The sequence below is a fragment of the Oncorhynchus keta genome, chromosome 18, assembly GCF_023373465.1.
Source record: "Oncorhynchus keta strain PuntledgeMale-10-30-2019 chromosome 18, Oket_V2, whole genome shotgun sequence".
In the NCBI taxonomy this organism is placed as follows: Eukaryota; Metazoa; Chordata; class Actinopteri; order Salmoniformes; family Salmonidae; genus Oncorhynchus; species Oncorhynchus keta.
The window spans coordinates 34228242-34250741 of NC_068438.1; the positions used below are offsets into that span (position 1 = coordinate 34228242).

At 48.5% G+C, this 22500-nt stretch overlaps 1 protein-coding gene across 1 annotated transcript in view; it reads left to right on the forward strand.

Moving 5' to 3' along the window:
- Positions 1-22500, forward strand: part of fat3a (FAT atypical cadherin 3a) — a 411491-nt gene that overhangs the window by 214531 nt on the left and 174460 nt on the right. Inside the window, 1 exon segment of the mRNA XM_052467975.1 lies at positions 18211-18528. Coding sequence (XP_052323935.1) covers positions 18211-18528 — 318 coding nt within the window.

A 22500-nucleotide genomic window follows, 5' to 3' on the forward strand; every position in this document is an offset into this window, starting at 1 on the left:
TATCTCTCTCTTTTTCCCCTCTCTCTCTCTCTTTTCTTCTTCCTCTTTTCTTTCTTCTCCCTCTTTTTTTTCTTTCTTCTCTCGCTCTCTCTCTCTCTCTCTCTCTCTCTCTCTCTCTCTCTCTCTCTCTCTCTCTCTCCCTCTCTTTCTCTTTCCCCTCTCTCTGTATCTCTCTCTTTTTCCCCTCTCTCTCTCCCTTTTCTTCACATCTCTTCTCTTCCCCTCTTTTTTCTTTCTTCTCTCTCTTCTTTCTTCTCTATATTTTCTTCCTTCTCTGTCTTTTCTTTATTCTCTCTCTCTCTTCTTTCTTCTCTCTCTATCACTCTCTCTTCTTTCTTCTCTCTCTATCACTCTCTCTTCTTTCTTCTCTCTCTATCGCTCTCTTCTTTTTTCTCTCTCTCTTCTTTCTTCTCTCTCTCTCTTCTTTATTCTCTCTCTATCTCTCCCTCTTCTCCCTTCTCTCTTCTCTCTCTCTCTTCTGTCTTTTCTCTCTCTCTTCTTTCTTCTCTCTCTTCTTTCTTCTCTTCTTTATTCTCTCTATATCTATCTCTCTTCTTTCTTCTCTCTCTTTTCTTTCTTTCCTCTATCTTTTCTTTCATCTCTCTCTCTCTTTCCTTTCCTTCCTTTTCTTTCTTTCCTCTCTCTCTTTTCTTTCATCTCTCTTTACTTTCCTATCTCTCCTTTTCTTTCCCCCCTCTCTCTCCCCTTTTTTTTCATTCTTCTCTCTTTTCTTTCCCTCTCTTTTCTTCCTTCTCTCTCTCCTTTTTTTCATTCTTCTCTCTTTTCTTTCCCTCTCTTTTCTTTCTTCTCTCTCTCCTTTTTTTCATTCTTCTCTCTTTTCTTTCCCTCTCTCTTCTTCCTTCTCTCTCTCCTTCTTTCTCTCTTCTTTCTTCTCTCTTTTTTCTTCTCTCCTTTCTTCCTTATCTCAATCCTTCATGTCTTTATTCTTTTGGAACTTTTGTGTGTAATGTTTTTTTTAAATGTTTATTTCACTTGCTTTGGCCATGTAAATATATTTTTTCCCATGCCAATAAAGCTCTTTGAATTGAATTGAATTGAGAGAGAGTGAGAAAGAGAGGTAACTATGGAAAGAGAGCAGGATGGAGAGAGAGAGAGAGAGAGAGAGCAGGGGGACCAACTTAACAAAGATGGAATTACAACTAACCTTGAGCATTCAGTGGTCCCATGGGACATACATAATGGCTGTGTGTGTGTGTGAGGGTTGTAAGTGGGGCCTGCTGTATCTGGTTAATCATTGCAGGAAAAGATAATGGTGGTGTGAATATGTAAGTGCTCCCTCATTTTCTCTCTGCTTCATGAAAATTGTCAATATACTCTTAAAATGATGCGTGTGTGCGTGTGCGTGTGTGCGTGTGCGTGTGCGTGTGTGTGTGTGTGTGTGTGTGTGTGTGTGTGTGTGTGTGTGTGTGTGTGTGTGTGTGTGTGTGTGTGTGTGTGTGTGTGTGTGTGTGTGTGTGTGTGGCTTCATCGGTAGAGTAGAGTTGTATTTATCTTCATTACAGTGAACAGTAAAGAGACCTCGTGGTTCACGTGTTAATGTCACATTCACCAGTATAGTGAAATGCCTTTCCTGCAAACTCAAAACAGAACAATGCAATACTCAATAACAATGTATGACTAGAAAACCACACACCAGAAATAAGAATATAAAATATAAAATACACAATAAAGTAAGTAAGTAGGCATTGTCATGACGTTGCCCTCTTTGGGTACAGCAAGCCCCATCCCCCTCTCCCTGTCTCCTACACCCAGGCCGCTGTGGTCAGAGAGAGGTCGTAAATTCCTGGAGGAGATGATCTCCTCATGGCCACAGTATAGAGAGAGAGAGAGTGAATTTTCATAGAAGAGAACAAAGGAATTTCTTCCACCTCACAGAACTTGAGGTTCGAACAACATTTATGTTCTGGATAAGGTATAAAAGATCGGTGAAGAATCCAGCTACAAACAAACTGGTCCGTTTGGTACAATTTTGTGGAACTCATGGGAGACAATACGGCCACATTACCATAATGCTGTTTATATAATAGGCTCAGAAATTAGGTTTACATCTAATTGTTGTATAAGATGAATGAGTGAGGATGATACTGTTTGTAAAATTGTGTAATGTGACTTTGAGAATTTCTCAACAGACCATGTTTCTCTCCTTTACGAGAGGACAAAGGTTGCAGACCAGCTTACCTTTGATAACGAGAGGGCCAAGGTTAGAGACCAGACTGCTGAATCTTTTAACCATCCCACGTGGTTAAACTCTTAGACTATCGATACCGACAGAATAAGAACAAGTCTTTGATATTAATTACTAGTCTGCAGCTAGGAATTCGGTATCATTGAACGCGAAAACCGACAACCGCTGAAACATCTATCCATAACAACATGGATAGAATGTCACTCTGAACTATCCATTCTAACCACGACAGAGGACAGACAAACTCTCCAACAGAAACAAACTTTTCAACAGAGACCCCGACGACACACTGAGCGTAAAAAATATATACTGATTGCAGTTATTCCCGAATGAGTGAGCATTCATGTGCAAAGGATTAGCATTTCAATTGTTATAATGATCAACTGTGTGTTGTATTATCTCAGTTGACCCCCACTTCCCTTTTGTACACCAAGCCGCGATGCCGGTTTATCCCACTAGGGAAACTCCGTTATCATTTCCTTGTAACTATCTACTGTTTGTTTATGCATTTCTGTGAATAACTTAGTAAATACATTATTTTAAGACAATTGATGTATGGATGACTCATAGTGAAGACGGTTCGTGCAGAAATCCAACAATTTCGGAATGAGACTAACGTGAGGTAAAATAAATAAATAATTAATCAGAAGACTATTGATCAGATATGAACATTTCTGAAAAGTTATATTAGGAAAATTATAACTTTGTAATCTGAATATTTTCCTTGGTGCCCCGACTTCCTAGTTAATTACAGTTACATGACTAATCAGTTTAATCGCATAACAATAATTACAGAGAGTCATTTGATAAAGATTTATCTTCAGTTTAATGATGCTAAAGACACGACAGCATACTATATACAGGAAATATGATAAAAGTCTGTTTCAATGCCAGATTTACATGTGCAAGGGTACTGGAGAGATGGAGGTAGATACTGTACAGTCGTGGCCAAAAGTTTTGAGAATGACACAAATATTAATTTCCACAAAGTTTGCTGCTTCAGTGTCTTTAAATATTTTTGTCAGATGTTACTATGGAATACTGAAGTATAATTACAAGCATTTCATAAGTGTCAAAGGCTTTTATTGACAATTACATGAAGTTGATGCAAAGAGTCAATATTTGCAGTGTTGACCCTTCTTTTTCAAGACCTCTGCAATCCGCCCTGGCATGCTGTCAATTAACTTCTGGGCCACATCCTGACTGATGGCAGCCCATTCTTGCATAATCAATGCTTGGAGTTTGTCAGAATTTGTGAGTTTTTGTTTGTCCACCTGCCTCTTGAGGATTGACCATTAGTTCTCAATGGGATTAAGATCTGGGGAGTTTCCTGGCCATGGACCCAAAATATCGATGTTTTGTTCCCCGAGCCACTTAGTTATCACGTTTGCCTTATGACAAGGTGCTCCATCATGCAGGAAAAGGCATTGTTCATCACCAAACTGTTCCTGGATGGTTGGGAGAAGTTGCTCTCTGATGATGTGTTGGTACCATTCTTTATTCATGGCTGTGTTCTTACGCAAAATTGTGAGTGATCCCTCTCCCTTGTCTGAGAAGCAACCCCACACATGAATGGTCTCAGAATGCTTTACTGTTGGCATGACACAGGACTGATGGTAGGGCTCACCTTGTCTTCTCCAGACAAGCTTTTTCCCGGATGCCCCTAACAATCAGAAAGGAGATTCATTAGAGAAAATGACTTTACCCCAGTCCTCAGCAGTCCAATCCCTGTACCTTTTGCAGAATATCAGTCTGTCCCTGATGTTTTTCCTGGAGAGAAGTGGCATATTTGCTGCCCTTCTCGACACCAGGCCATCCTCCAAAAGTGAGAGAATCACTGACATGATGTCAGCTGGTCATTTTGTGGCAGGTCTGAAATGCAGTGTAAATGTTTTTGGGACATTCAGTTCATTTGCATGGCAAAGAGGGACTTTGCAAATAATTTCAATTCACCTGATCACTCTTCATAACATTCTGGAGTATATGCAAATTGCCATCATACAAACTGAGGCAGCAGACTTTGTGAAAATTAATATTTGTGTCATTCTCAAATATTTTGGCCACGAATAGGGGTAAGGTGACTAGGCAACAGGATATATGTGAGTGTATGTGAGTGTGTGTGCAGGTGTGTAGAGGTGTGTAGTGTGTAGACAGTGTGTGTGTGTAGGGCCTGTGAGTGTTGGAGGGACAGTGTGTGTGTGTAGGGCCTGTGAGTGTGTGTAGGGCCTGTGAGTGTTGGAGGGACAGTGTGTGTGTGTAGGGGCAGTGAGTGTTGTAGGGACAGTGTGTGTGTGTATGGCCAGTGAGTGTTGGAGGGACAGTGTGTGTGTGTAGGGCCAGTGAGTGTTGTAGGGACAGTTTGTGTGTGTAGGGCCAGTGAGTGTTGTAGGGACAGTGTGTGCGTGTAGGTCCTGTGAGTGTTGGAGGGACAGTGTGTGTGTGTAGGGCCAGTGAGTGTTGTAGGGACAGTGTGTGTGTGTAGGGCCAGTGAGTGTTGGAGGGACAGTGTGTGTGTGTAGGGCCAGTGAGTGTTGTAGGGACAGTGTGTGTGTGTAGGGCCAGTGAGTGTTGTAGGGACAGTGTGTGTGTGTAGGGCCAGTGAGTGTTGTAGGGACAGTGTGTGTGTGTAGGGCCAGTGAGTGTTGTAGGGACAGTGTGTGTGTGTAGGGCCAGTGAGTGCTGGAGGGACAGTGTGTGTGTGTAGGTCCTGTGAGTGTTGGAGGGACAGTGTGTGTGTGTAGGGCCAGTGAGTGTTGTAGGGACAGTGTGTGTGTGTAGGGCCAGTGAGTGTTGGAGGGACAGTGTGTGTGTGTAGGGCCAGTGAGTGTTGTAGGGACAGTGTGTGTGTGTAGGGCCAGTGAGTGTTGGAGGGACAGTGTGTGTGTGTAGGGCCAGTGAGTGTTGGAGGGACAGTGTGTGTGTGTGTAGGTCCTGTGAGTGTTGGAGGGACAGTGTGTGTGTGTAGGGCCAGTGAGTGTTGGAGGGACAGTGTGTGTGTGTAGGGCCAGTGAGTGTTGTAGGGACAGTGTGTGTGTGTAGGGCCAGTGAGTGTTGTAGGGACAGTGTGTGTGTGTAGGGCCAGTGAGTGTTGTAGGGACAGTGTGTGTGTGTAGGGCCAGTGAGTGTTGTAGGGACAGTGTGTGTGTGTAGGGCCAGTGAGTGTTGGAGGGACAGTGTGTGTGTGTAGGGCCAGTGAGTGTTGGAGCGACAGTGTGTGTGTGTAGGGCCAGTGAGTGTTGGAGGGACAGTGTGTGTGTGTAGGGCCAGTGAGTGTTGTAGGGACAGTGTGTGTGTGTAGGGCCAGTGAGTGTTGGAGGGACAGTGTGTGTGTGTAGGGCCAGTGAGTGTTGGAGGGACAGTGTGTGTGTGTGTAGGTCCTGTGAGTGTTGGAGGGACAGTGTGTGTGTGTAGGGCCAGTGAGTGTTGGAGGGACAGTGTGTGTGTGTAGGGCCAGTGAGTGTTGTAGGGACAGTGTGTGTGTGTAGGGCCAGTGAGTGTTGTAGGGACAGTGTGTGTGTGTAGGGCCAGTGAGTGTTGTAGGGACAGTGTGTGTGTGTAGGGCCAGTGAGTGTTGTAGGGACAGTGTGTGTGTGTAGGGCCAGTGAGTGTTGGAGGGACAGTGTGTGTGTGTAGGGCCAGTGAGTGTTGTAGGGACAGTGTGTGTGTGTAGGGCCAGTGAGTGTTGTAGGGACAGTGTGTGTGTGTAGGGCCAGTGAGTGTTGTAGGGACAGTGTGTGTGTGTAGGGCCAGTGAGTGTTGTAGGGACAGTGTGTGTGTGTAGGGCCAGTGAGTGTTGGAGGGACAGTGTGTGTGTGTAGGGCCAGTGAGTGTTGTAGGGACAGTGTGTGCGTGTAGGTCCTGTGAGTGTTGGAGGGACAGTGTGTGCGTGTAGGTCCTGTGAGTGTTGGAGGGACAGTGTGTGTGTGTAGGTCCAGTGAGTGTTGTAGGGACAGTGTGTGTGTGTAGGGCCAGTGAGTGTTGTAGGGACAGTGTGTGTGTGTAGGGCCAGTGAGTGTTGGAGGGACAGTGTGTGTGTGTAGGGCCAGTGAGTGTTGTAGGGACAGTGTGTGTGTGTAGGGCCAGTGAGTGTTGGAGGGACAGTGTGTGTGTGTAGGGCCAGTGAGTGTTGTAGGGACAGTGTGTGTGTGTAGGTCCTGTGAGTGTTGGAGGGACAGTGTGTGTGTGTAGGGCCAGTGAGTGTTGTAGGGACAGTGTGTGTGTGTAGGGCCAGTGAGTGTTGGAGGGACAGTGTGTGTGTGTAGGTCCTGTGAGTGTTGGAGGGACAGTGTGTGTGTGTGTAGGGCCAGTGAGTGTTGGAGGGACAGTGTGTGTGTGTAGGGCCAGTGAGTGTTGTAGGGACAGTGTGTGTGTGTAGGGCCAGTGAGTGTTGTAGGGACAGTGTGTGTGTGTAGGGCCAGTGAGTGTTGTAGGGACAGTGTGTGTGTGTAGGGCCAGTGAGTGTTGGAGGGACAGTGTGTGTGTGTAGGTCCTGTGAGTGTTGGAGGGACAGTGTGTGTGTGTAGGGCCAGTGAGTGTTGTAGGGACAGTGTGTGTGTAGGGCCAGTGAGTGTTGTAGGGACAGTGTGTGTGTGTAGGTCCTGTGAGTGTTGGAGGGACAGTGTGTGTGTAGGGCCAGTGAGTGTTGTAGGGACAGTGTGTGTGTGTAGGGCCAGTGAGTGTTGTAGGGACAGTGTGTGTGTGTAGGGCCAGTGAGTGTTGGAGGGACAGTGTGTGTGTGTAGGGCCAGTGAGTGTTGGAGGTACAGTGTGTGTGTGTAGGGCCAGTGAGTGTTGGAGGGACAGTGTGTGTGTGTAGGGCCAGTGAGTGTTGGAGGGACAGTGTGTGTGTGTAGGGCCAGTGAGTGTTGGAGGGACAGTGTGTGTGTGTAGGTCCTGTGAGTGTTGGAGGGACAGTGTGTGTGTGTAGGGCCAGTGAGTGTTGTAGGGACAGTGTGTGTGTGTAGGGCCAGTGAGTGTTGGAGGGACAGTGTGTGTGTGTAGGGCCAGTGAGTGTTGTAGGGACAGTGTGTGTGTGTAGGTCCTGTGAGTGTTGGAGGGACAGTGTGTGTGTGTAGGGCCAGTGAGTGTTGTAGGGACAGTGTGTGTGTGTAGGGCCAGTGAGTGTTGTAGGGACAGTGTGTGTGTGTAGGGCCAGTGAGTGTTGGAGGGACAGTGTGTGTGTGTAGGGCCAGTGAGTGTTGTAGGGACAGTGTGTGTGTGTAGGGCCAGTGAGTGTTGTAGGGACAGTGTGTGTGTGTAGGGCCAGTGAGTGTTGTAGGGACAGTGTGTGTGTGTAGGGCCAGTGAGTGTTGTAGGGACAGTGTGTGTGTGTAGGGCCAGTGAGTGTTGTAGGGACAGTGTGTGTGTGTAGGGCCAGTGAGTGTTGTAGGGACAGTGTGTGTGTGTAGGGCCAGTGATTGTTGGAGGGACAGTGTGTGTGTGTATGGCCAGTGAGTGTTGTAGGGACAGTGTGTGTGTGTAGGGCCAGTGAGTGTTGGAGGGACAGTGTGTGTGTGTAGGGCCAGTGAGTGTTGTAGGGACAGTGTGTGTGTGTAGGGCCAGTGAGTGTTGTAGGGACAGTGTGTGTGTGTAGGGCCAGTGAGTGTTGTAGGGACAGTGTGTGTGTGTAGGGCCAGTGAGTGTTGGAGGGACAGTGTGTGTGTGTAGGGCCAGTGAGTGTTGTAGGGACAGTGTGTGTGTGTGTAGGGCCAGTGAGTGTTGGAGGGACAGTGTGTGTGTGTAGGGCCAGTGAGTGTTGGAGGGACAGTGTGTGTGTGTAGGTCCTGTGAGTGTTGGAGGGACAGTGTGTGTGTGTAGGGCCAGTGATTGTTGTAGGGACAGTGTGTGTGTGTAGGGCCAGTGAGTGTTGTAGGGACAGTGTGTGTGTGTAGGTCCTGTGAGTGTTGGAGGGACAGTGTGTGTGTGTAGGGCCAGTGAGTGTTGGAGGGACAGTGTGTGTGTGTAGGGCCAGTGAGTGTTGGAGGGACAGTGTGTGTGTGTAGGGCCAGTGAGTGTTGGAGGGACAGTGTGTGTGTGTAGGGCCAGTGAGTGTTGGAGGGACAGTGTGTGTGTGTAGGGCCAGTGAGTGTTGGAGGGACAGTGTGTGTGTGTAGGGCCAGTGAGTGTTGTAGGGACAGTGTGTGTGTGTAGGGCCAGTGAGTGTTGGAGGGACAGTGTGTGTGTGTGTAGGGCCAGTGAGTGTTGGAGCGACAGTGTGTGTGTTGTGTAGGGCCAGTGAGTGTTGGAGGGACAGTGTGTGTGTTGTGTAGGGCCAGTGAGTGTTGGAGGGACAGTGTGTGTGTAGGGCCAGTGAGTGTTGGAGGAACAGTGTGTGTGTAGGGCCAGTGAGTGTTGGAGGGACAGTGTGTGTGTGTAGGGCCAGTGAGTGTTGGAGGGACAGTGTGTGTGTGTAGGGCCAGTGAGTGTTGGAGGGACAGTGTGTGTGTGTAGGGCCAGTGAGTGTTGGAGGGACAGTGTGTGTGTGTAGGGCCAGTGAGTGTTGGAGGGACAGTGTGTGTGTGTAGGGCCAGTGAGTGTTGGAGGGACAGTGTGTGTGTGTAGGGCCAGTGAGTGTTGGAGGGACAGTGTGTGTGTGTAGGGCCAGTGAGTGTTGGAGGGACAGTGTGTGTGTGTAGGGCCAGTGAGTGTTGGAGGGACAGTGTGTGTGTGTAGGGCCAGTGAGTGTTGGAGGGACAGTGTGTGTGTGTAGGGCCAGTGAGTGTTGTAGGGACAGTGTGTGTGTGTAGGGCCAGTGAGTGTTGGAGGGACAGTGTGTGTGTGTGTAGGGCCAGTGAGTGTTGGAGCGACAGTGTCTGTGTTGTGTAGGGCCAGTGAGTGTTGGAGGGACAGTGTGTGTGTGTTGTGTAGGGCCAGTGAGTGTTGGAGGGACAGTGTGTGTGTGTAGGGCCAGTGATTGTTGGAGGGACAGTGTGTGTGTAGGGCCAGTGAGTGTTGGAGGGACAGTGTGTGTGTGTAGGGCCAGTGAGTGTGCATAGATGTAATAAAAGGTCAATACCAATGCAAGGTTAACTCAGATAGTCCATGTAGCTATTTTGTTAGGTATTTGTCAGTTGTATTGCTTGAAGGTAGAAGCTGTTCAAGAGCCTGTTGATGTCAGACTTGATGTACCAGCACCGCTTGCTGTGCGGCAGCAGAGAAAATAGACAATGGCTTGGGTGGTTGGTGTCTTTGATGATTTTCAGGGCCGGCCTTCCACACCTCCTGATATAGATGTCCTTGATGGCAGGGAGCTCGTCCCCAGTGATGTTCTGGGCTGTCCACGCAAGCCTCTGTAACGCCATGCGATCGAGGGCGGTGCTATTATCATACCAAGCAGTGATGCAGCCAGTCAATATGCTCTCAATGGTAGAGCTGTAGAACTTTTTGATCATGAGGGGATAGAGGCACTGTTGAGTCTTCTTTACGACTGTGCCTGTGTGTTTGGACCATTTTAAGTCCTTAGTTATTTGGACACAGAGGAACTTGGAGCTGTCTACCTGCTCCACTGCCGCCCCGTCGATGTGGATGGGGAGTGCTAACCCCCCATTTCATGTAGTCCACGATCAGCTCCTTGGTCTTGTTGACGTTGAGGGAGAGGTTGTTGCTCCGGCACCACACAGCCAGGTCACTGATCTTCTCCCTGTCGGCTGACTCATCGTTGCTGGTGCTCCTACCTATAACATTGTGTCGTCAGCGGACTTCATAATGCTGTTGGAATCGTGCGTGTCCCACAGTCATGGGTGAACAGGGAGTACAGGAGGGGACTAAGCACACACCCCTGTGGGGCCCCTGTGTTAAGCTTCAGCTTTACGGAGGAGATGTTGCCTACCCTCACCACCTGAGGTCGTTCCTTCAGTAATTCCAGGATACAGTTGCAGAGGGTGTGTGTGTGTGTGTGTCAGTGTGTGTGTCAGCGTGTATATGTTAGGGTTGGGTGATGTCAAACTTTGTCCTGTCGTGATTATGTACCCATAAAACACAGTGATTTACGATGGTATCATCTCCGATTGGCCAACCCAATATGTTTCTGTGTGTGTATCAAATCAAATCAAATTTTATTTGTCACATACACATGGTTAGCAGATGTTAATGCGAGTGTAGCGAAATGCTTGTGCTTCTAGTCCCGACAATGCAGTAATATCTAGTAATCTAACCTAACAATTTCACAACGGCTACCTTATACACACAAGTGTAAAGGAATTAATAAGAATATGTACATAAAAATATATGAATTAGTGATGGCCGAGCGGCATAGGCAAAATGCAGTAGATGGTATAGAGTACAGTATATACGTATGAGATGAGTAATGTAGGGTATGTAAACATTATATAAAGTGACATTGTTTAGAGGGGCTAGTGATACATGTATTACATCAATTTTTCCATTATTAAAGTGACTAGAGTTGAGTCAGTATGTTGGCAGCAGCCACTCAATGTTATTGATGGCTGTCTAACAGTCTGATGGCCTTGAGAGAGAAGCTGTTTTTCAGTCTCTCGGTTCCCGCTTTGATGCACCTGTACTGACCTCGCCTTCTGGATAATAGCGGGGTAAACAGCCAGTGGCTCGGGTGGTTGTTGTCCTTGATGATCTTTTTGGCATTCCTGTGACATCGGTGGTGTAGGTGTCCTAGAGGGCAGGTAGTTTGCCCCCGGTGATGCGTTGTGCAGACCTCACTACCCTCTGGAGAGCCTTACGGTTTTGGGCGGAGCAGTTGCTGTACCAGGCGGTGATACAGCCCGCCAGGATGCTCTCGATTGTGCATCTTTATTTTTGGTGACAAGCCAAATTTCTTCATCCTCCTGAGGTTGAAGAGGCGCTGCTGCGCCTTCTTCACCACGCTGTCTGTGACCATTTCAGTTTGTCCGTGATGTGTACACAGAGGAACTTTCCACCCTCTCCACTACTGTCCCGTCAATGTAGATAGGGGGCTGCTCCCTCTGCTGCTTCCTGAAGTCCACGATCATCTCCTTTGTTTTGTTGACATTGAGTGTAAGGTTATTTTCCTGATACCACACTCCGAGGGCCCTCACCTCCTCCCTGTAGTCTCGTCATTGTTGGTAATCAAGCCTACCACTGTAGTGTCGTCTGCAAACTTGATGATTGAGTTGGAGGCGTGCACGGCCACACAGTCGTGGGTGAACAGGGAGTACAGGAGAGGGCTGAGAACGCAAGTTTGGAGGGTACTATGGTGTTAAACGCTGAGCTGTAATCGATGAACAGCATTCTTACATAGGTATTCCTCTTGTCCAGATGGGTTAGGGCAGTGTGCAGTGTGATTGCGATTGCGTCGTCTGTCGACCTATTGGGGCGGTAAGCAAATTGGAGTGGGTCTAGGGTGTCATGTAGGGTGGAGTTGATATGGTCCTTGACTAGTCTCTCAAAGCACTTCATGATGGTGGAAGTGAGTGCTATGGTGCGGTAGTCATTTTGCTCAGTTACCTTAGCTTTCTTGGGAACAGGAACAATGGTGGCCATACTGGAATAAGGATTGATTGAATGTGTCTGTAAACACACCAGCCAGCTGGTCTGCGCATGCTCTGAGGACGCGGCCGGGGATGCCGTCTGGGCCTGCAGCCTTGGAGAAGGTTAACACATTTAAATGTTTTACTCACGTGTAAGTGTGTGTGTGTCAGTATTCAGAGGTTAAAGTTCTCTGTCAATGCGACAGGTTTCCTTCATGTGGATACCGGAGAGGTCATTTTTTTTTAGATCAGTGTACATCTCTGGTGGATATGTCTGTTCCACCAAATATCTTCTCAAATATATGTATTCTCAAATATGAGATTTTCTCTGTTACACTGTGTGCACTGAACTGACATGCATGATTGTTGCTGGCCTTTCCATGTTCAGATGAAGGGAATGAAATAGTTTATAATGCTCACCACCGCGGCGCTCAACTCAAACAGTGGTGTGTAATTCAAATCCTATACTTCATCACTCAGGATGTAACTTTCCTGTGTTTTTACCTTATAACGTAGGTTATTAAATGTAACTAGTTATAATGTAGTTATTCAAATTTTATCAGCTGACCTATTCAGCTTGTTGTTGTGTGAACATTTTCCTCTCGAAGCACATTCAAGTTTCGAGAGCTGTAGGGTGAGAGACAAGTAGTCAATACAGACTTTTTAAAGTAGTTTTGAACTTTTTTTTAAGAGAGGGGGATCCCAGTTTTACATTGCTACCATGTTTCTTTCTGTACCCCCTCAATTGCTTGTGTGGCATCGTTTTTACAAATGCAGTTATAGCCATAGATTCAAGCATGGTTTAGGTGCAGCTGTGCAACAGAGCTCTTAAAGGACACTGAGATACATTGTAATAAACCCCCACAACTTTGGAGAGGGAATAATAACTAATTATAATTTATGTTCAGTACCAGTTAAACATTTCGACACACGTACTCACTTGAGAGTTTTCTTTATTTTTACTATTTTCTCATTCAAGGTTTTAAATTGTAGAATAATAGTGAAGACATCATAACTATAAATAACACATATGGAATGATGAAGTAACCAAAAAAGTATTCAACAAATCAAACAAATCTAAATATTTTATATTTGACATTCTCCAAAGTAGCCAGCTTGATGACAGCTTTGCACACTCTTGGCAATCTCTCAACTCTCTCAAGTGTGTGCGTGCGCGTGTTCCATTAGAGTATTTCTGCTGGTAGAAGCAGTTGTCCACTTCCCACATCTTATCACACAACGTCCTCATGACTCTCCATGTTGGACACAGTACACACTAATCGGTCCCATCATGTTAGGGTGTGTCTTACAAACTCAAGGATGCCTGAAAGCTTAACTACTGTAACCACTCTTATCGTAAATATCTCATGAGTCTCTCTGTTGTAATGCATGCGATCTAATGGAGGAGCAGGGAGCTCGATGCTGAAGATGTGTTGAGCAGTGGGGGCTTGGTTGGAGTGGCATTCATTCTATATGGGTGCATAGCTCTAATGTACTGTGGGCCAGTCAGCATCACTTATGTCACAGCCAGGGTTTGAATATGGATGTTTGTTTACTGAAGGGAGAAATCGGCCACTTAGAGAGCGGCCAAGTCAAGTCTATCAGATAATGAACACACAGCCACGGAACGCTATTTACACACACACACTAAACAGAGTGGTTAAGGGCAAGTGCAGAAATGACGTCAGGTTTGGTTAAATGAACCACTCTATCCCTGGGCTGTAGAAAATGGATCATATGTTAAACATGTTAAGTCTGGTCTTGATACACACAGAGCTGTTGGAGCTGTACGGTTCCCCATCAGAGACAACAAGAATCACCTGACTCTGATTGAGAACCGCCTCAGGCAGCCAAGCCTATACTAGACACACCCCTAATCAACCACAATCCCCATGCCTAAAAAAAACCCAATAAGACAATACAATAACCCCATGTCACACCCTGGCCTGAACAAATAATTAAAGAAAACACAAAATACTAAGACCAAGGCGTGGCAGAACCCCCCTAAGGTGCGGACTCCCGGACGCACCTCAAAACCATAGGGAGGGTCCGGGTGGGCGTCTGTCCATGGTGGCGGTTCCGGCTCGGGACGTGGACCCCACTCCATTAATGTCCTAGTTCCTCCCCTTCGCGTCCTGGGATAATCCACCCTCGCCGCCGACCATGGCCTAATAGTCCTCACCCAGAACCCCACTGAACTGAGGAGCAGCTCGGGACTGAGGGGTAGCTCGAGACTGAGGGGCAGTCCGGAACTGAGGGGCAGCCCGGGACTGAGGGGCAGCCCGGAACTGAGGGGAAGCCCAGTACTGAGAGAAAGCCCAGTACTGAGAGGAAGCCCCGTACTGAGAGGAAGCCCAGTACTGAGATGAAGCTCCGGGCAGCCGACAGGGCTCCGGGCAGCCGAGCGGAAATGGAGGAAAACTCGCCTCCCTGCGGACCTGGCATCCTTTCGCTCCCTCCTCTCTACATGTTCCTCTTCTGTCTCTGCTGCTAAAGCCACTTTCTACCACTCTAAATTCCAAGCTTCTGCCTCTAACCCTAGGAAGCTCTTCGCCACCTTCTCCTCCCTCCTGAATCCTCCTCCCCCTCCCCCTCCTCCCTCTCTGCAGATGACTTCGTCAACCATTTTGAAAAGAAGGTCGACGACATCCGATCCTCGTTTGCTAAGTCAAACGACACCGCTGGTTCTGCTCACACTGCCCTACCCTGTGCTCTGACCTCTTTCTCCCCTCTCTCCCAGATGAAATCTCGCGTCTTGTGACGGCCGGCCGCCCAACAACCTGCCCGCTTGACCCTATCCCCTCCTCTCTTCTCCAGACCATTTCCGGAGACCTTCTCCCTTACCTCACCTCGCTCATCAACTCATCCCTGACCGCTGGCTACGTCCCTTCCGTCTTCAAGAGAGCGAGAGTTGCACCCCTTCTGAAAAAACCTACACTCGATCCCTCCGATGTCAACAACTACAGACCAGTATCCCTTCTTTCTTTTCTCTCCAAAACTCTTGAACGTGCCGTCCTTGGCCAGCTCTCCCGCTATCTCTCTCAGAATGACCTTCTTGATCCAAATCAGTCAGGTTTCAAGACTAGTCATTCAACTGAGACTGCTCTTCTCTGTATCACGGAGGCGCTCCGCACCGCTAAAGCTAACTCTCTCTCCTCTGCTCTCATCCTTCTAGACCTATCGGCTGCCTTCGATACTGTGAACCATCAGATCCTCCTCTCCACCCTCTCCGAGTTGGGCATCCCCGGCGCGGCTCACACTTGGATTGCGTCCTACCTGACAGGTCGCTCCTACCAGGTGGCGTGGCGAGAATCTGTCTCCTCACCACGCGCTCTCACCACTGGTGTCCCCCAGGGCTCTGTTCTAGGCCCTCTCCTATTCTCGCTATACACCAAGTCACTTGGCTCTGTCATAACCTCACATGGTCTCTCCTATCATTGCTATGCAGACGACACACAATTGATCTTCTCCTTTCCCCCTTCTGATGACCAGGTGGCGAATCGCATCTCTGCATGTCTGGCAGACATATCAGTGTGGATGACGGATCACCACCTCAAGCTGAACCTCGGCAAGACGGAGCTGCTCTTCCTCCCGGGGAAGGACTGCCCGTTCCATGATCTCGCCATCACGGTTGACAACTCCACTGTGTCCTCATCCCAGAGCGCTAAGAACCTTGGCATGATCCTGGACAACACCCTGTCGTTCTCAACTAACATCAAGGCGGTGGCCCGTTCCTGTAGGTTCATGCTCTACAACATCCGCAGAGTACGACCCTGCCTCACACAGGAAGCGGCGCAGGACCTAATCCAGGCACTTGTCATCTCCCGTCTGGACTACTGCAACTCGCTGTTGGCTGGGCTCCCTGCCTGTGCCATTAAACCCCTACAACTCATCCAGAACGCCGCAGCCCGTCTGGTGTTCAACCTTCCCAAGTTCTCTCACGTCACCCCGCTCCTCCGCTCTCTCCACTGGCTTCCAGTTGAAGCTCGCATCCGCTACAAGACCATGGTGCTTGCCTACGGAGCTGTGAGGGGAACGGCACCTCAGTACCTCCAGGCTCTGATCAGGCCCTACACCCAAACAAGGGCACTGCGTTCATCCACCTCTGGCCTGCTCGCCTCCCTACCACTGAGGAAGTACAGTTCCCGCTCAGCCCAGTCAAAACTGTTCGCTGCTCTGGCCCCCCAATGGTGGAACAAACTCCCTCACGACGCCAGGACAGCAGAGTCAATCACCACCTTCCGGAGACACCTGAAACCCCACCTCTTTAAGGACTACCTAGGATAGGATAAGTAATCCTTCTCACCCCCCCCCCCCTTTTAAGATTTAGATGCACTATTGTAAAGTGACTGTTCCACTGGATGTCATAAGGTGAATTCACCAATTTGTAAGTCGCTCTGGATAAGAGTGTCTGCTAAATGTCTGCTAAAAAAAAAAAAAAAAGCTCAGGTAGGTAGCCGGCTCCGGTAGATCCTGGCTGGCTGGCGGATCTGGAAGATTCTGGTTGACTGGCAGATCTGGAAGAGACTGGTTGACTGGTAGATCTGGAAGAATCTGGTTGACTGGCAGATCTAGAAGATCATGGCTGACTGGCGGATCTAGCTGCTCTATGCAGACTGACAGCTCCTTGCAGACTGACAGCTCCGGCTGCTCCATGCAGGCTGACAGCTCTGACTGCTTCATACAGACTGACAGCTCTGGCTGCTTTATGCAGACTGACAGCTCTGACTGCTCCATGCAGGCTGACAGCACCCTGCAGACTGGCAGCTCCTTGCAGACTGACAGCTCCTTGCAGACTGACAGCTCCTTGCAGGCTGGCAGCTCTTTGCAGACTGACAGCTCTGACTGCTCCATGCAGGCTGACAGCACCCTGCAGACAGGCAGCTCCTTGCAGACTGACAGCTCCTTGCAGACTGGCAGCTCTTTGCAGACTGACAGCTCTGTCTGCTTCATGCAGACTGACAGCACCTTGCAGACTGACAGCTCCCTGCAGACTGGCAGCTGAGGCTGCTCCGAACAGGCAGGAGGCTCCGGCAGCGCTGTAGAGGAGGAAGGCTCTGATAGCGCTGAACAGGCGGGAGACTCCGACAGCGCAGGAGGGAAGGAAGGCTCTGATAGCGCTGAACAGACAGGAGACTCCGGTAGCGCAGGAGAGGAGAAAGGCTCCGACAGCGCTGGAGAGGCGGGAGACTACGGCAGCACAGGAGAGGCGAGGCGCACTGTAGGCCTGATGCGTGGTGCTGGCACTGGTGATACTGGAGCGAGGACACGCACAGGAAGCCTGGTGCGGGGAGCTGCTACCGGAGGACTGGTGTGTGGAGGTGGCTCTGGATAGACCGGACCGTGCAGGCGCACTGGAGCTCTTGAGCACCGAGCCTGGCCAACCTTACCTGGCTCGATGCCCACTCTAGCCCGGCCAATATGAAGGGCTGGTATGAACCGCACCGGGCTATGCACCCGCACTGGAAACACTGTGCGCTCCATAGCATAACACGGTGTCTGCCCGGTCTCTCTAGCCCACCGGTAAGCACAGGGAGTTTGCGCAGGTCTCCTACCTGGCATAGCCATACTCCCTTTAAGCCCCCCCCAATAATTTTTTGGGCTGCTTTTCGGGCTTCCATCCGCGTCGCCGTGCTGCCTCCTCATACCAGCGCCTCTCCGCTTTAGCCGCCACTAGTTCTTCCTTGGGACGGCGATATTCTCCAGGCTGAGCCCAGGGTCCTTTTCCGTCTAATATCTCCTCCCAAGTCCAGAAGTCCTTTGATCGCTGCTCCTCACAATTAACAGGGAGAGTAGGCTCAGGTCTGACTCCTGACTCTGCTACTCTCTCCCTGAGCCCTCCCCCAATAAATATTTGGGGGTGACTTTCGGGTTTCGCTCTGCGCTGACGTGTCTTTCTTTTCGACTCCATTCTCCTATAGCCCTCTTCGCACTGCTCCAGCGAATCCCAGGTGGGCTCCTGCATTCTCTCTGGGTCGGCCGCCCACCTGTCTATTTCTTCCCACGTCGTATACTCCAAGCCTCTGCTGTCCATAACGTCCTCGCTTCGCTGCTGCCTGTTAACACGCTGCTCGGTCCGAGTGTGGTGGGTGATTCTGTAATGGCGTTCTTCGTTTGTAGAAAGAGAGTCGGACCGAAATGCAACCAGAATCACCTGACTCTGATTGAGAACCGCCTCGGGCAGCCAAGCCTATACTAGACACACCCCTAATCAACCACAATCTCAATGCCTAAAAAAAAAAACAATAAGACAATACAATAACCCCATGTCACACCCTGGCCTGAACAAATAATTAAAGAAAACAGAAAATACTAAGACCTAGGCGTGACAATTGTGAGTTAAACATTTGTCAGTTTAGCTGAACCAAAATAGTTTTGTCTTTATGCATTTATTAACTTATTAAAAACACGGAAACAACAAATGTTCTTCCACCCCCCCTCTGTCCGCCCCTGTAGAAGCCTCTGTGAACCTTGACTAGATGTTAGAATGGAAGTTAAACGACCTATGCCTAACTTTTATCTATCCCTCTCTCCACCCTTGTAGGTGTCATCTATACCACAGATACTCTGGACCGCGAGACCAAGGACTCCTATTGGCTGACCGTGTACGCTGCAGACCACGGGGTGGTGCCCCAATTCGCTATCATGGAGGTGTACATCCAGGTAGAGGACGTCAACGACAACGCCCCCCTGACCTCTGACCCTGTCTACCACCCCGTCGTCATGGAGAACTCTCCCAAGGACCTGTCGGTTATTCAGATCCAAGCCCAGGACCCGGACGCCACTGGGGGAGCAGAAAGACTGAGCTACAGGATAGCTAGTGGGAACCCACAGAACTTCTTCACCATCAATACCAGGACCGGTGAGTGGGGAGGGGGAGATTGTGTGTAGAGTGTGGGGGGAGGGGAGATGGTGTGTAGAGTGTGGGGGGAGGGGAGATGGTGTGTGTAGAGTGTGGGGGGAGGGGAGATGGTGTGTGTAGAGTGTGGGGGGAGGGGAGATGGCGTGTGTAGAGTGTGGGGGGAGGGGATGGTTGTGTATGTGTGTGAGAGCACAGAGACTGAGTTACAAGATAGATAGCTAGCAGTTGTTCTTCACAATCAATACCACCATCAATGGTGATGGGTTTGTATGCAGTGTGTGTAGTAGTGTGTGAGGTGTGTCAGGTTCATGAGTGTCTGGGTGTCTCATCTGGTTAAATAGGGCTCTGCTGATGTTGGCTGGCCCTGCAGGACATGTCTTTGGCTGGGGACTTGTGTATCCTTGAAGTTGGTGTGTTTTCTTCCATCTGCACCAGGGGGAGGGGGAGGTGTTTTTCGTCTCTGCTTCAATTTTAATTACAGGTTTTAATCTGAGAATCTGTAAGTGTGTGTCTATCGAAATCTTTGTGAATATGAATGTGTCTGCTCTTTGTGTGTATGTGTGTGGGTGTCTCTCTCCTGTCTGTCTGTCTGTCTGTCTGTCTGTCTTTTATGCTGCTGAGAGTAATTCTGGGAAACTGCTTATTCACACACATAACTGATCAGTGTGTGGTTCCAGACAACATGACCGGGAAGATTTAATTGACCAGAAACATACACATTGGGGGCGTAACCCTTTAGGGCATCCACCCATGGTGCTCAGAATGACTGACATCACATTTACATTATGATAATGCATCTTAACAGAATATTTGCCAAAATGCAATTCACGGGAAAACACCATTCTAAACAGAGCACCTGGAAAAACACCATTCTAAACAGAGCACCTGGAAAAACACCATTCTAAACAGAGCACCTGGGAAAACACCATTCTAAACAGAGCACCTGGAAAAACACCATTCTAAACAGAGCACCTGGGGAAACACCATTCTAAACAGAGCACCTGGGAAAACACCATTCTAAACAGAGCACCTGGAAAAACACCATTCTAAACAGAGCACCTGGAAAAACACCATTCTAAACAGAGCACCTGGAAAAACACCATTCTAAACAGAGCACCTGGGGAAACACCATTCTAAACAGAGCACCTGGGAAAACACCATTCTAAACAGAGCACCTGGAAAAACACCATTCTAAACAGAGCACCTGGAAAAACACCATTCTAAACAGAGCACCTGGAAAAACACCATTCTAAACAGAGAACCTGGAAAAACACCATTCTAAACAGAGCACCTGGGAAAACACCATTCTAAACAGAGCACCTGGAAAAACACCATTCTAAACAGAGCACCTGGAAAAACACCATTCTAAACAGAGCACCTGGAAAAACACCATTCTAAACAGAGCACCTGGGGAAACACCATTCTAAACAGAGCACCTGGGAAAACACCATTTTAAACAGAGCACCTCATGCAAGCAGTTCCATATGTGACAGAGATAAACATCTTTGTTAGAAACTTAGAAAGAGGAGGAATCTAAAGATACAACAACGAGGATGGGTTGCTAATATGACTAGGATCGCACCTTTGGGTTCTGGACATCAAAATTAAGTTGATATGAAAACCAATAGAACAGGAGATAAATTCTGGTTTCAATGACATATAAGGAAGTCTTTATAAAACGATCGCCTCCATGTTTCAGTGGTAGGATTTTGCCTAGGCTCCTTTGAAGCAAGGTAAGATGTGCCTCATAATATGAAGTAAAAATGTTCAAGTTTCAAACAATTAAGTATCAGTTTTCAAAATGCATACTAGCCTCAGCTCACATTGCAAAGTGGTGGGTGACACACCTATGCACTTCAACAGCGAATGAGAGGCGTGCTTCAAAATGATAGCTATTTTTAACAGGAACCGTGGTGTGTGTGTATATGTGTGTGTTGGAGCGTCAGACTGATCAGATGTGTGTAGCCGAGAGCAGCAGCTCCCAATATAGAACCCTGACAGGATGAAACACACAGCCTCAGAGAGACAACAGCAGCACATCTGAGAACCAGGAATGTCCACTGGGACACACACACACATCCACTAGGACACACACACACATTCACTGGGACACACACACACACACACACACACATCCACTGGGACACACACACATACACATCCACTAGGACACACACACACATTCACTGGGACACACACACACACACACACACACATCCACTGGGACACACACACACACATCCACTGGGACACACACACACACATCCATTGGGACACACAAACACACATCCACTGGGACACATACACATCCACTGGGACACACACACACACATTCACTGACACACACACACACACACACACATCCACTGGGACACACACACACACACACCCACACACACACACACACACACACACACACACACACACACACACACACACACACACACACACACACACACACACACATCCACTGGGACACACACACACACATCCACTGGGACACACAAACACACATCCACTGGGACACACACACACACATCCACTGGGACACACACACACACATCCATTGGGACACACAAACACACATCCACTGGGACACACAAACACACAGACACATACATGCAAAATAGATATAGAGAGGGGAATAGAGAGAGAGGATGAAGAAAAAGTGAGTGGGTGGTTGAGAGGAAAAGAGAGAGAGAGAGGGATGGAGAGAGAGACTGACAATATTCATCATACATATTATACTTGTCAGCTGTGAGCTAATTGGAACCAGCTATATTTGTCTTTCATTTAGGTCAGAATCCTTTTTGCTTACAGTTTTATAAGTCTAGATTAATTGTAGAGCATCTGTGTAAACACATACACCCTCTCTTCTAACCCTAACCACGCCCTCTCCCCTCTCTCTTCTAACCCTAACCACGCCCTCTCCCCTCTCTCTTCTAACCCTAAACACACCCTCTCTTCTATAACCCTAACCACACCTTCTCTTCTAACCCCAACCACACCATCTCTTCTAACCCTAACCACACCTTCTCTTGTAACTCTACCACACCCTCTCTTCTAACCCTAAACACACCTTCTCTTCTAACACTAACCACACCCTCTCTTCTAACCCTAACCACACCCTCTCTTCTAACCCTAACCACACCTTCTCTTCTAACCCTAAACACACCTTCTCTTCTAACACTAACCACACCCTCTCTTCTAACCCTAACCACACCTTCTCTTCTAACCCTAACCACACCCTCTCCTCCCTCTCTTCTAACCCTAACCTCTCCTCCCTCTCTTCTAACACTAACCACACCCTCTCTTCTAACCCTAACCACACCCTCTCTTCTAACCCTAACCACACCTTCTCTTCTAACCCTAACCACACACTCTCTTCTAACCCTAATCACACCCTCTCCTCCCTCTCTTCTAACCCTAACCACACCCTCTCCTCCCTCTCTTCTAACCCTAACCACACCTTCTCTTCTAACCTTAACCACCACCTCTTCTAACCCTAACAACACCCTCTACTCCCTCTCTTCGAACCCTAATCACACCCTCTCCTCCCTCTCTTCTAACCCTAACCACACCTTCTCTTCTAACCCTAACCACTCCCTCTCTTCTAACCCTAACCACACCCTCTCCTCCCTCTCGTCTAACACTAACCACACCCTCTCTTCTAACCCTAACCACACCTTCTCTTCTAACCCTAACCACACCCTCTCTTCTAACCCTAATCACACCCTCTCCTCCCTCTCTTCTAACCCTAACCACACCCTCTCCTCCCTCTCTTCTAACCCTAACCACACCTTCTCTTCTAACCCTAACCACCACCTCTTCTAACCCTAACAACACCCTCTACTCCCTCTCTTCGAACCCTAATCACACCCTCTCCTCCCTCTCTTCTAACCATAACCACACCTTCTCTTCTAACCCTAACCACCACCTCTTCTAACTCTAACCACACCCTCTTTTCTAACC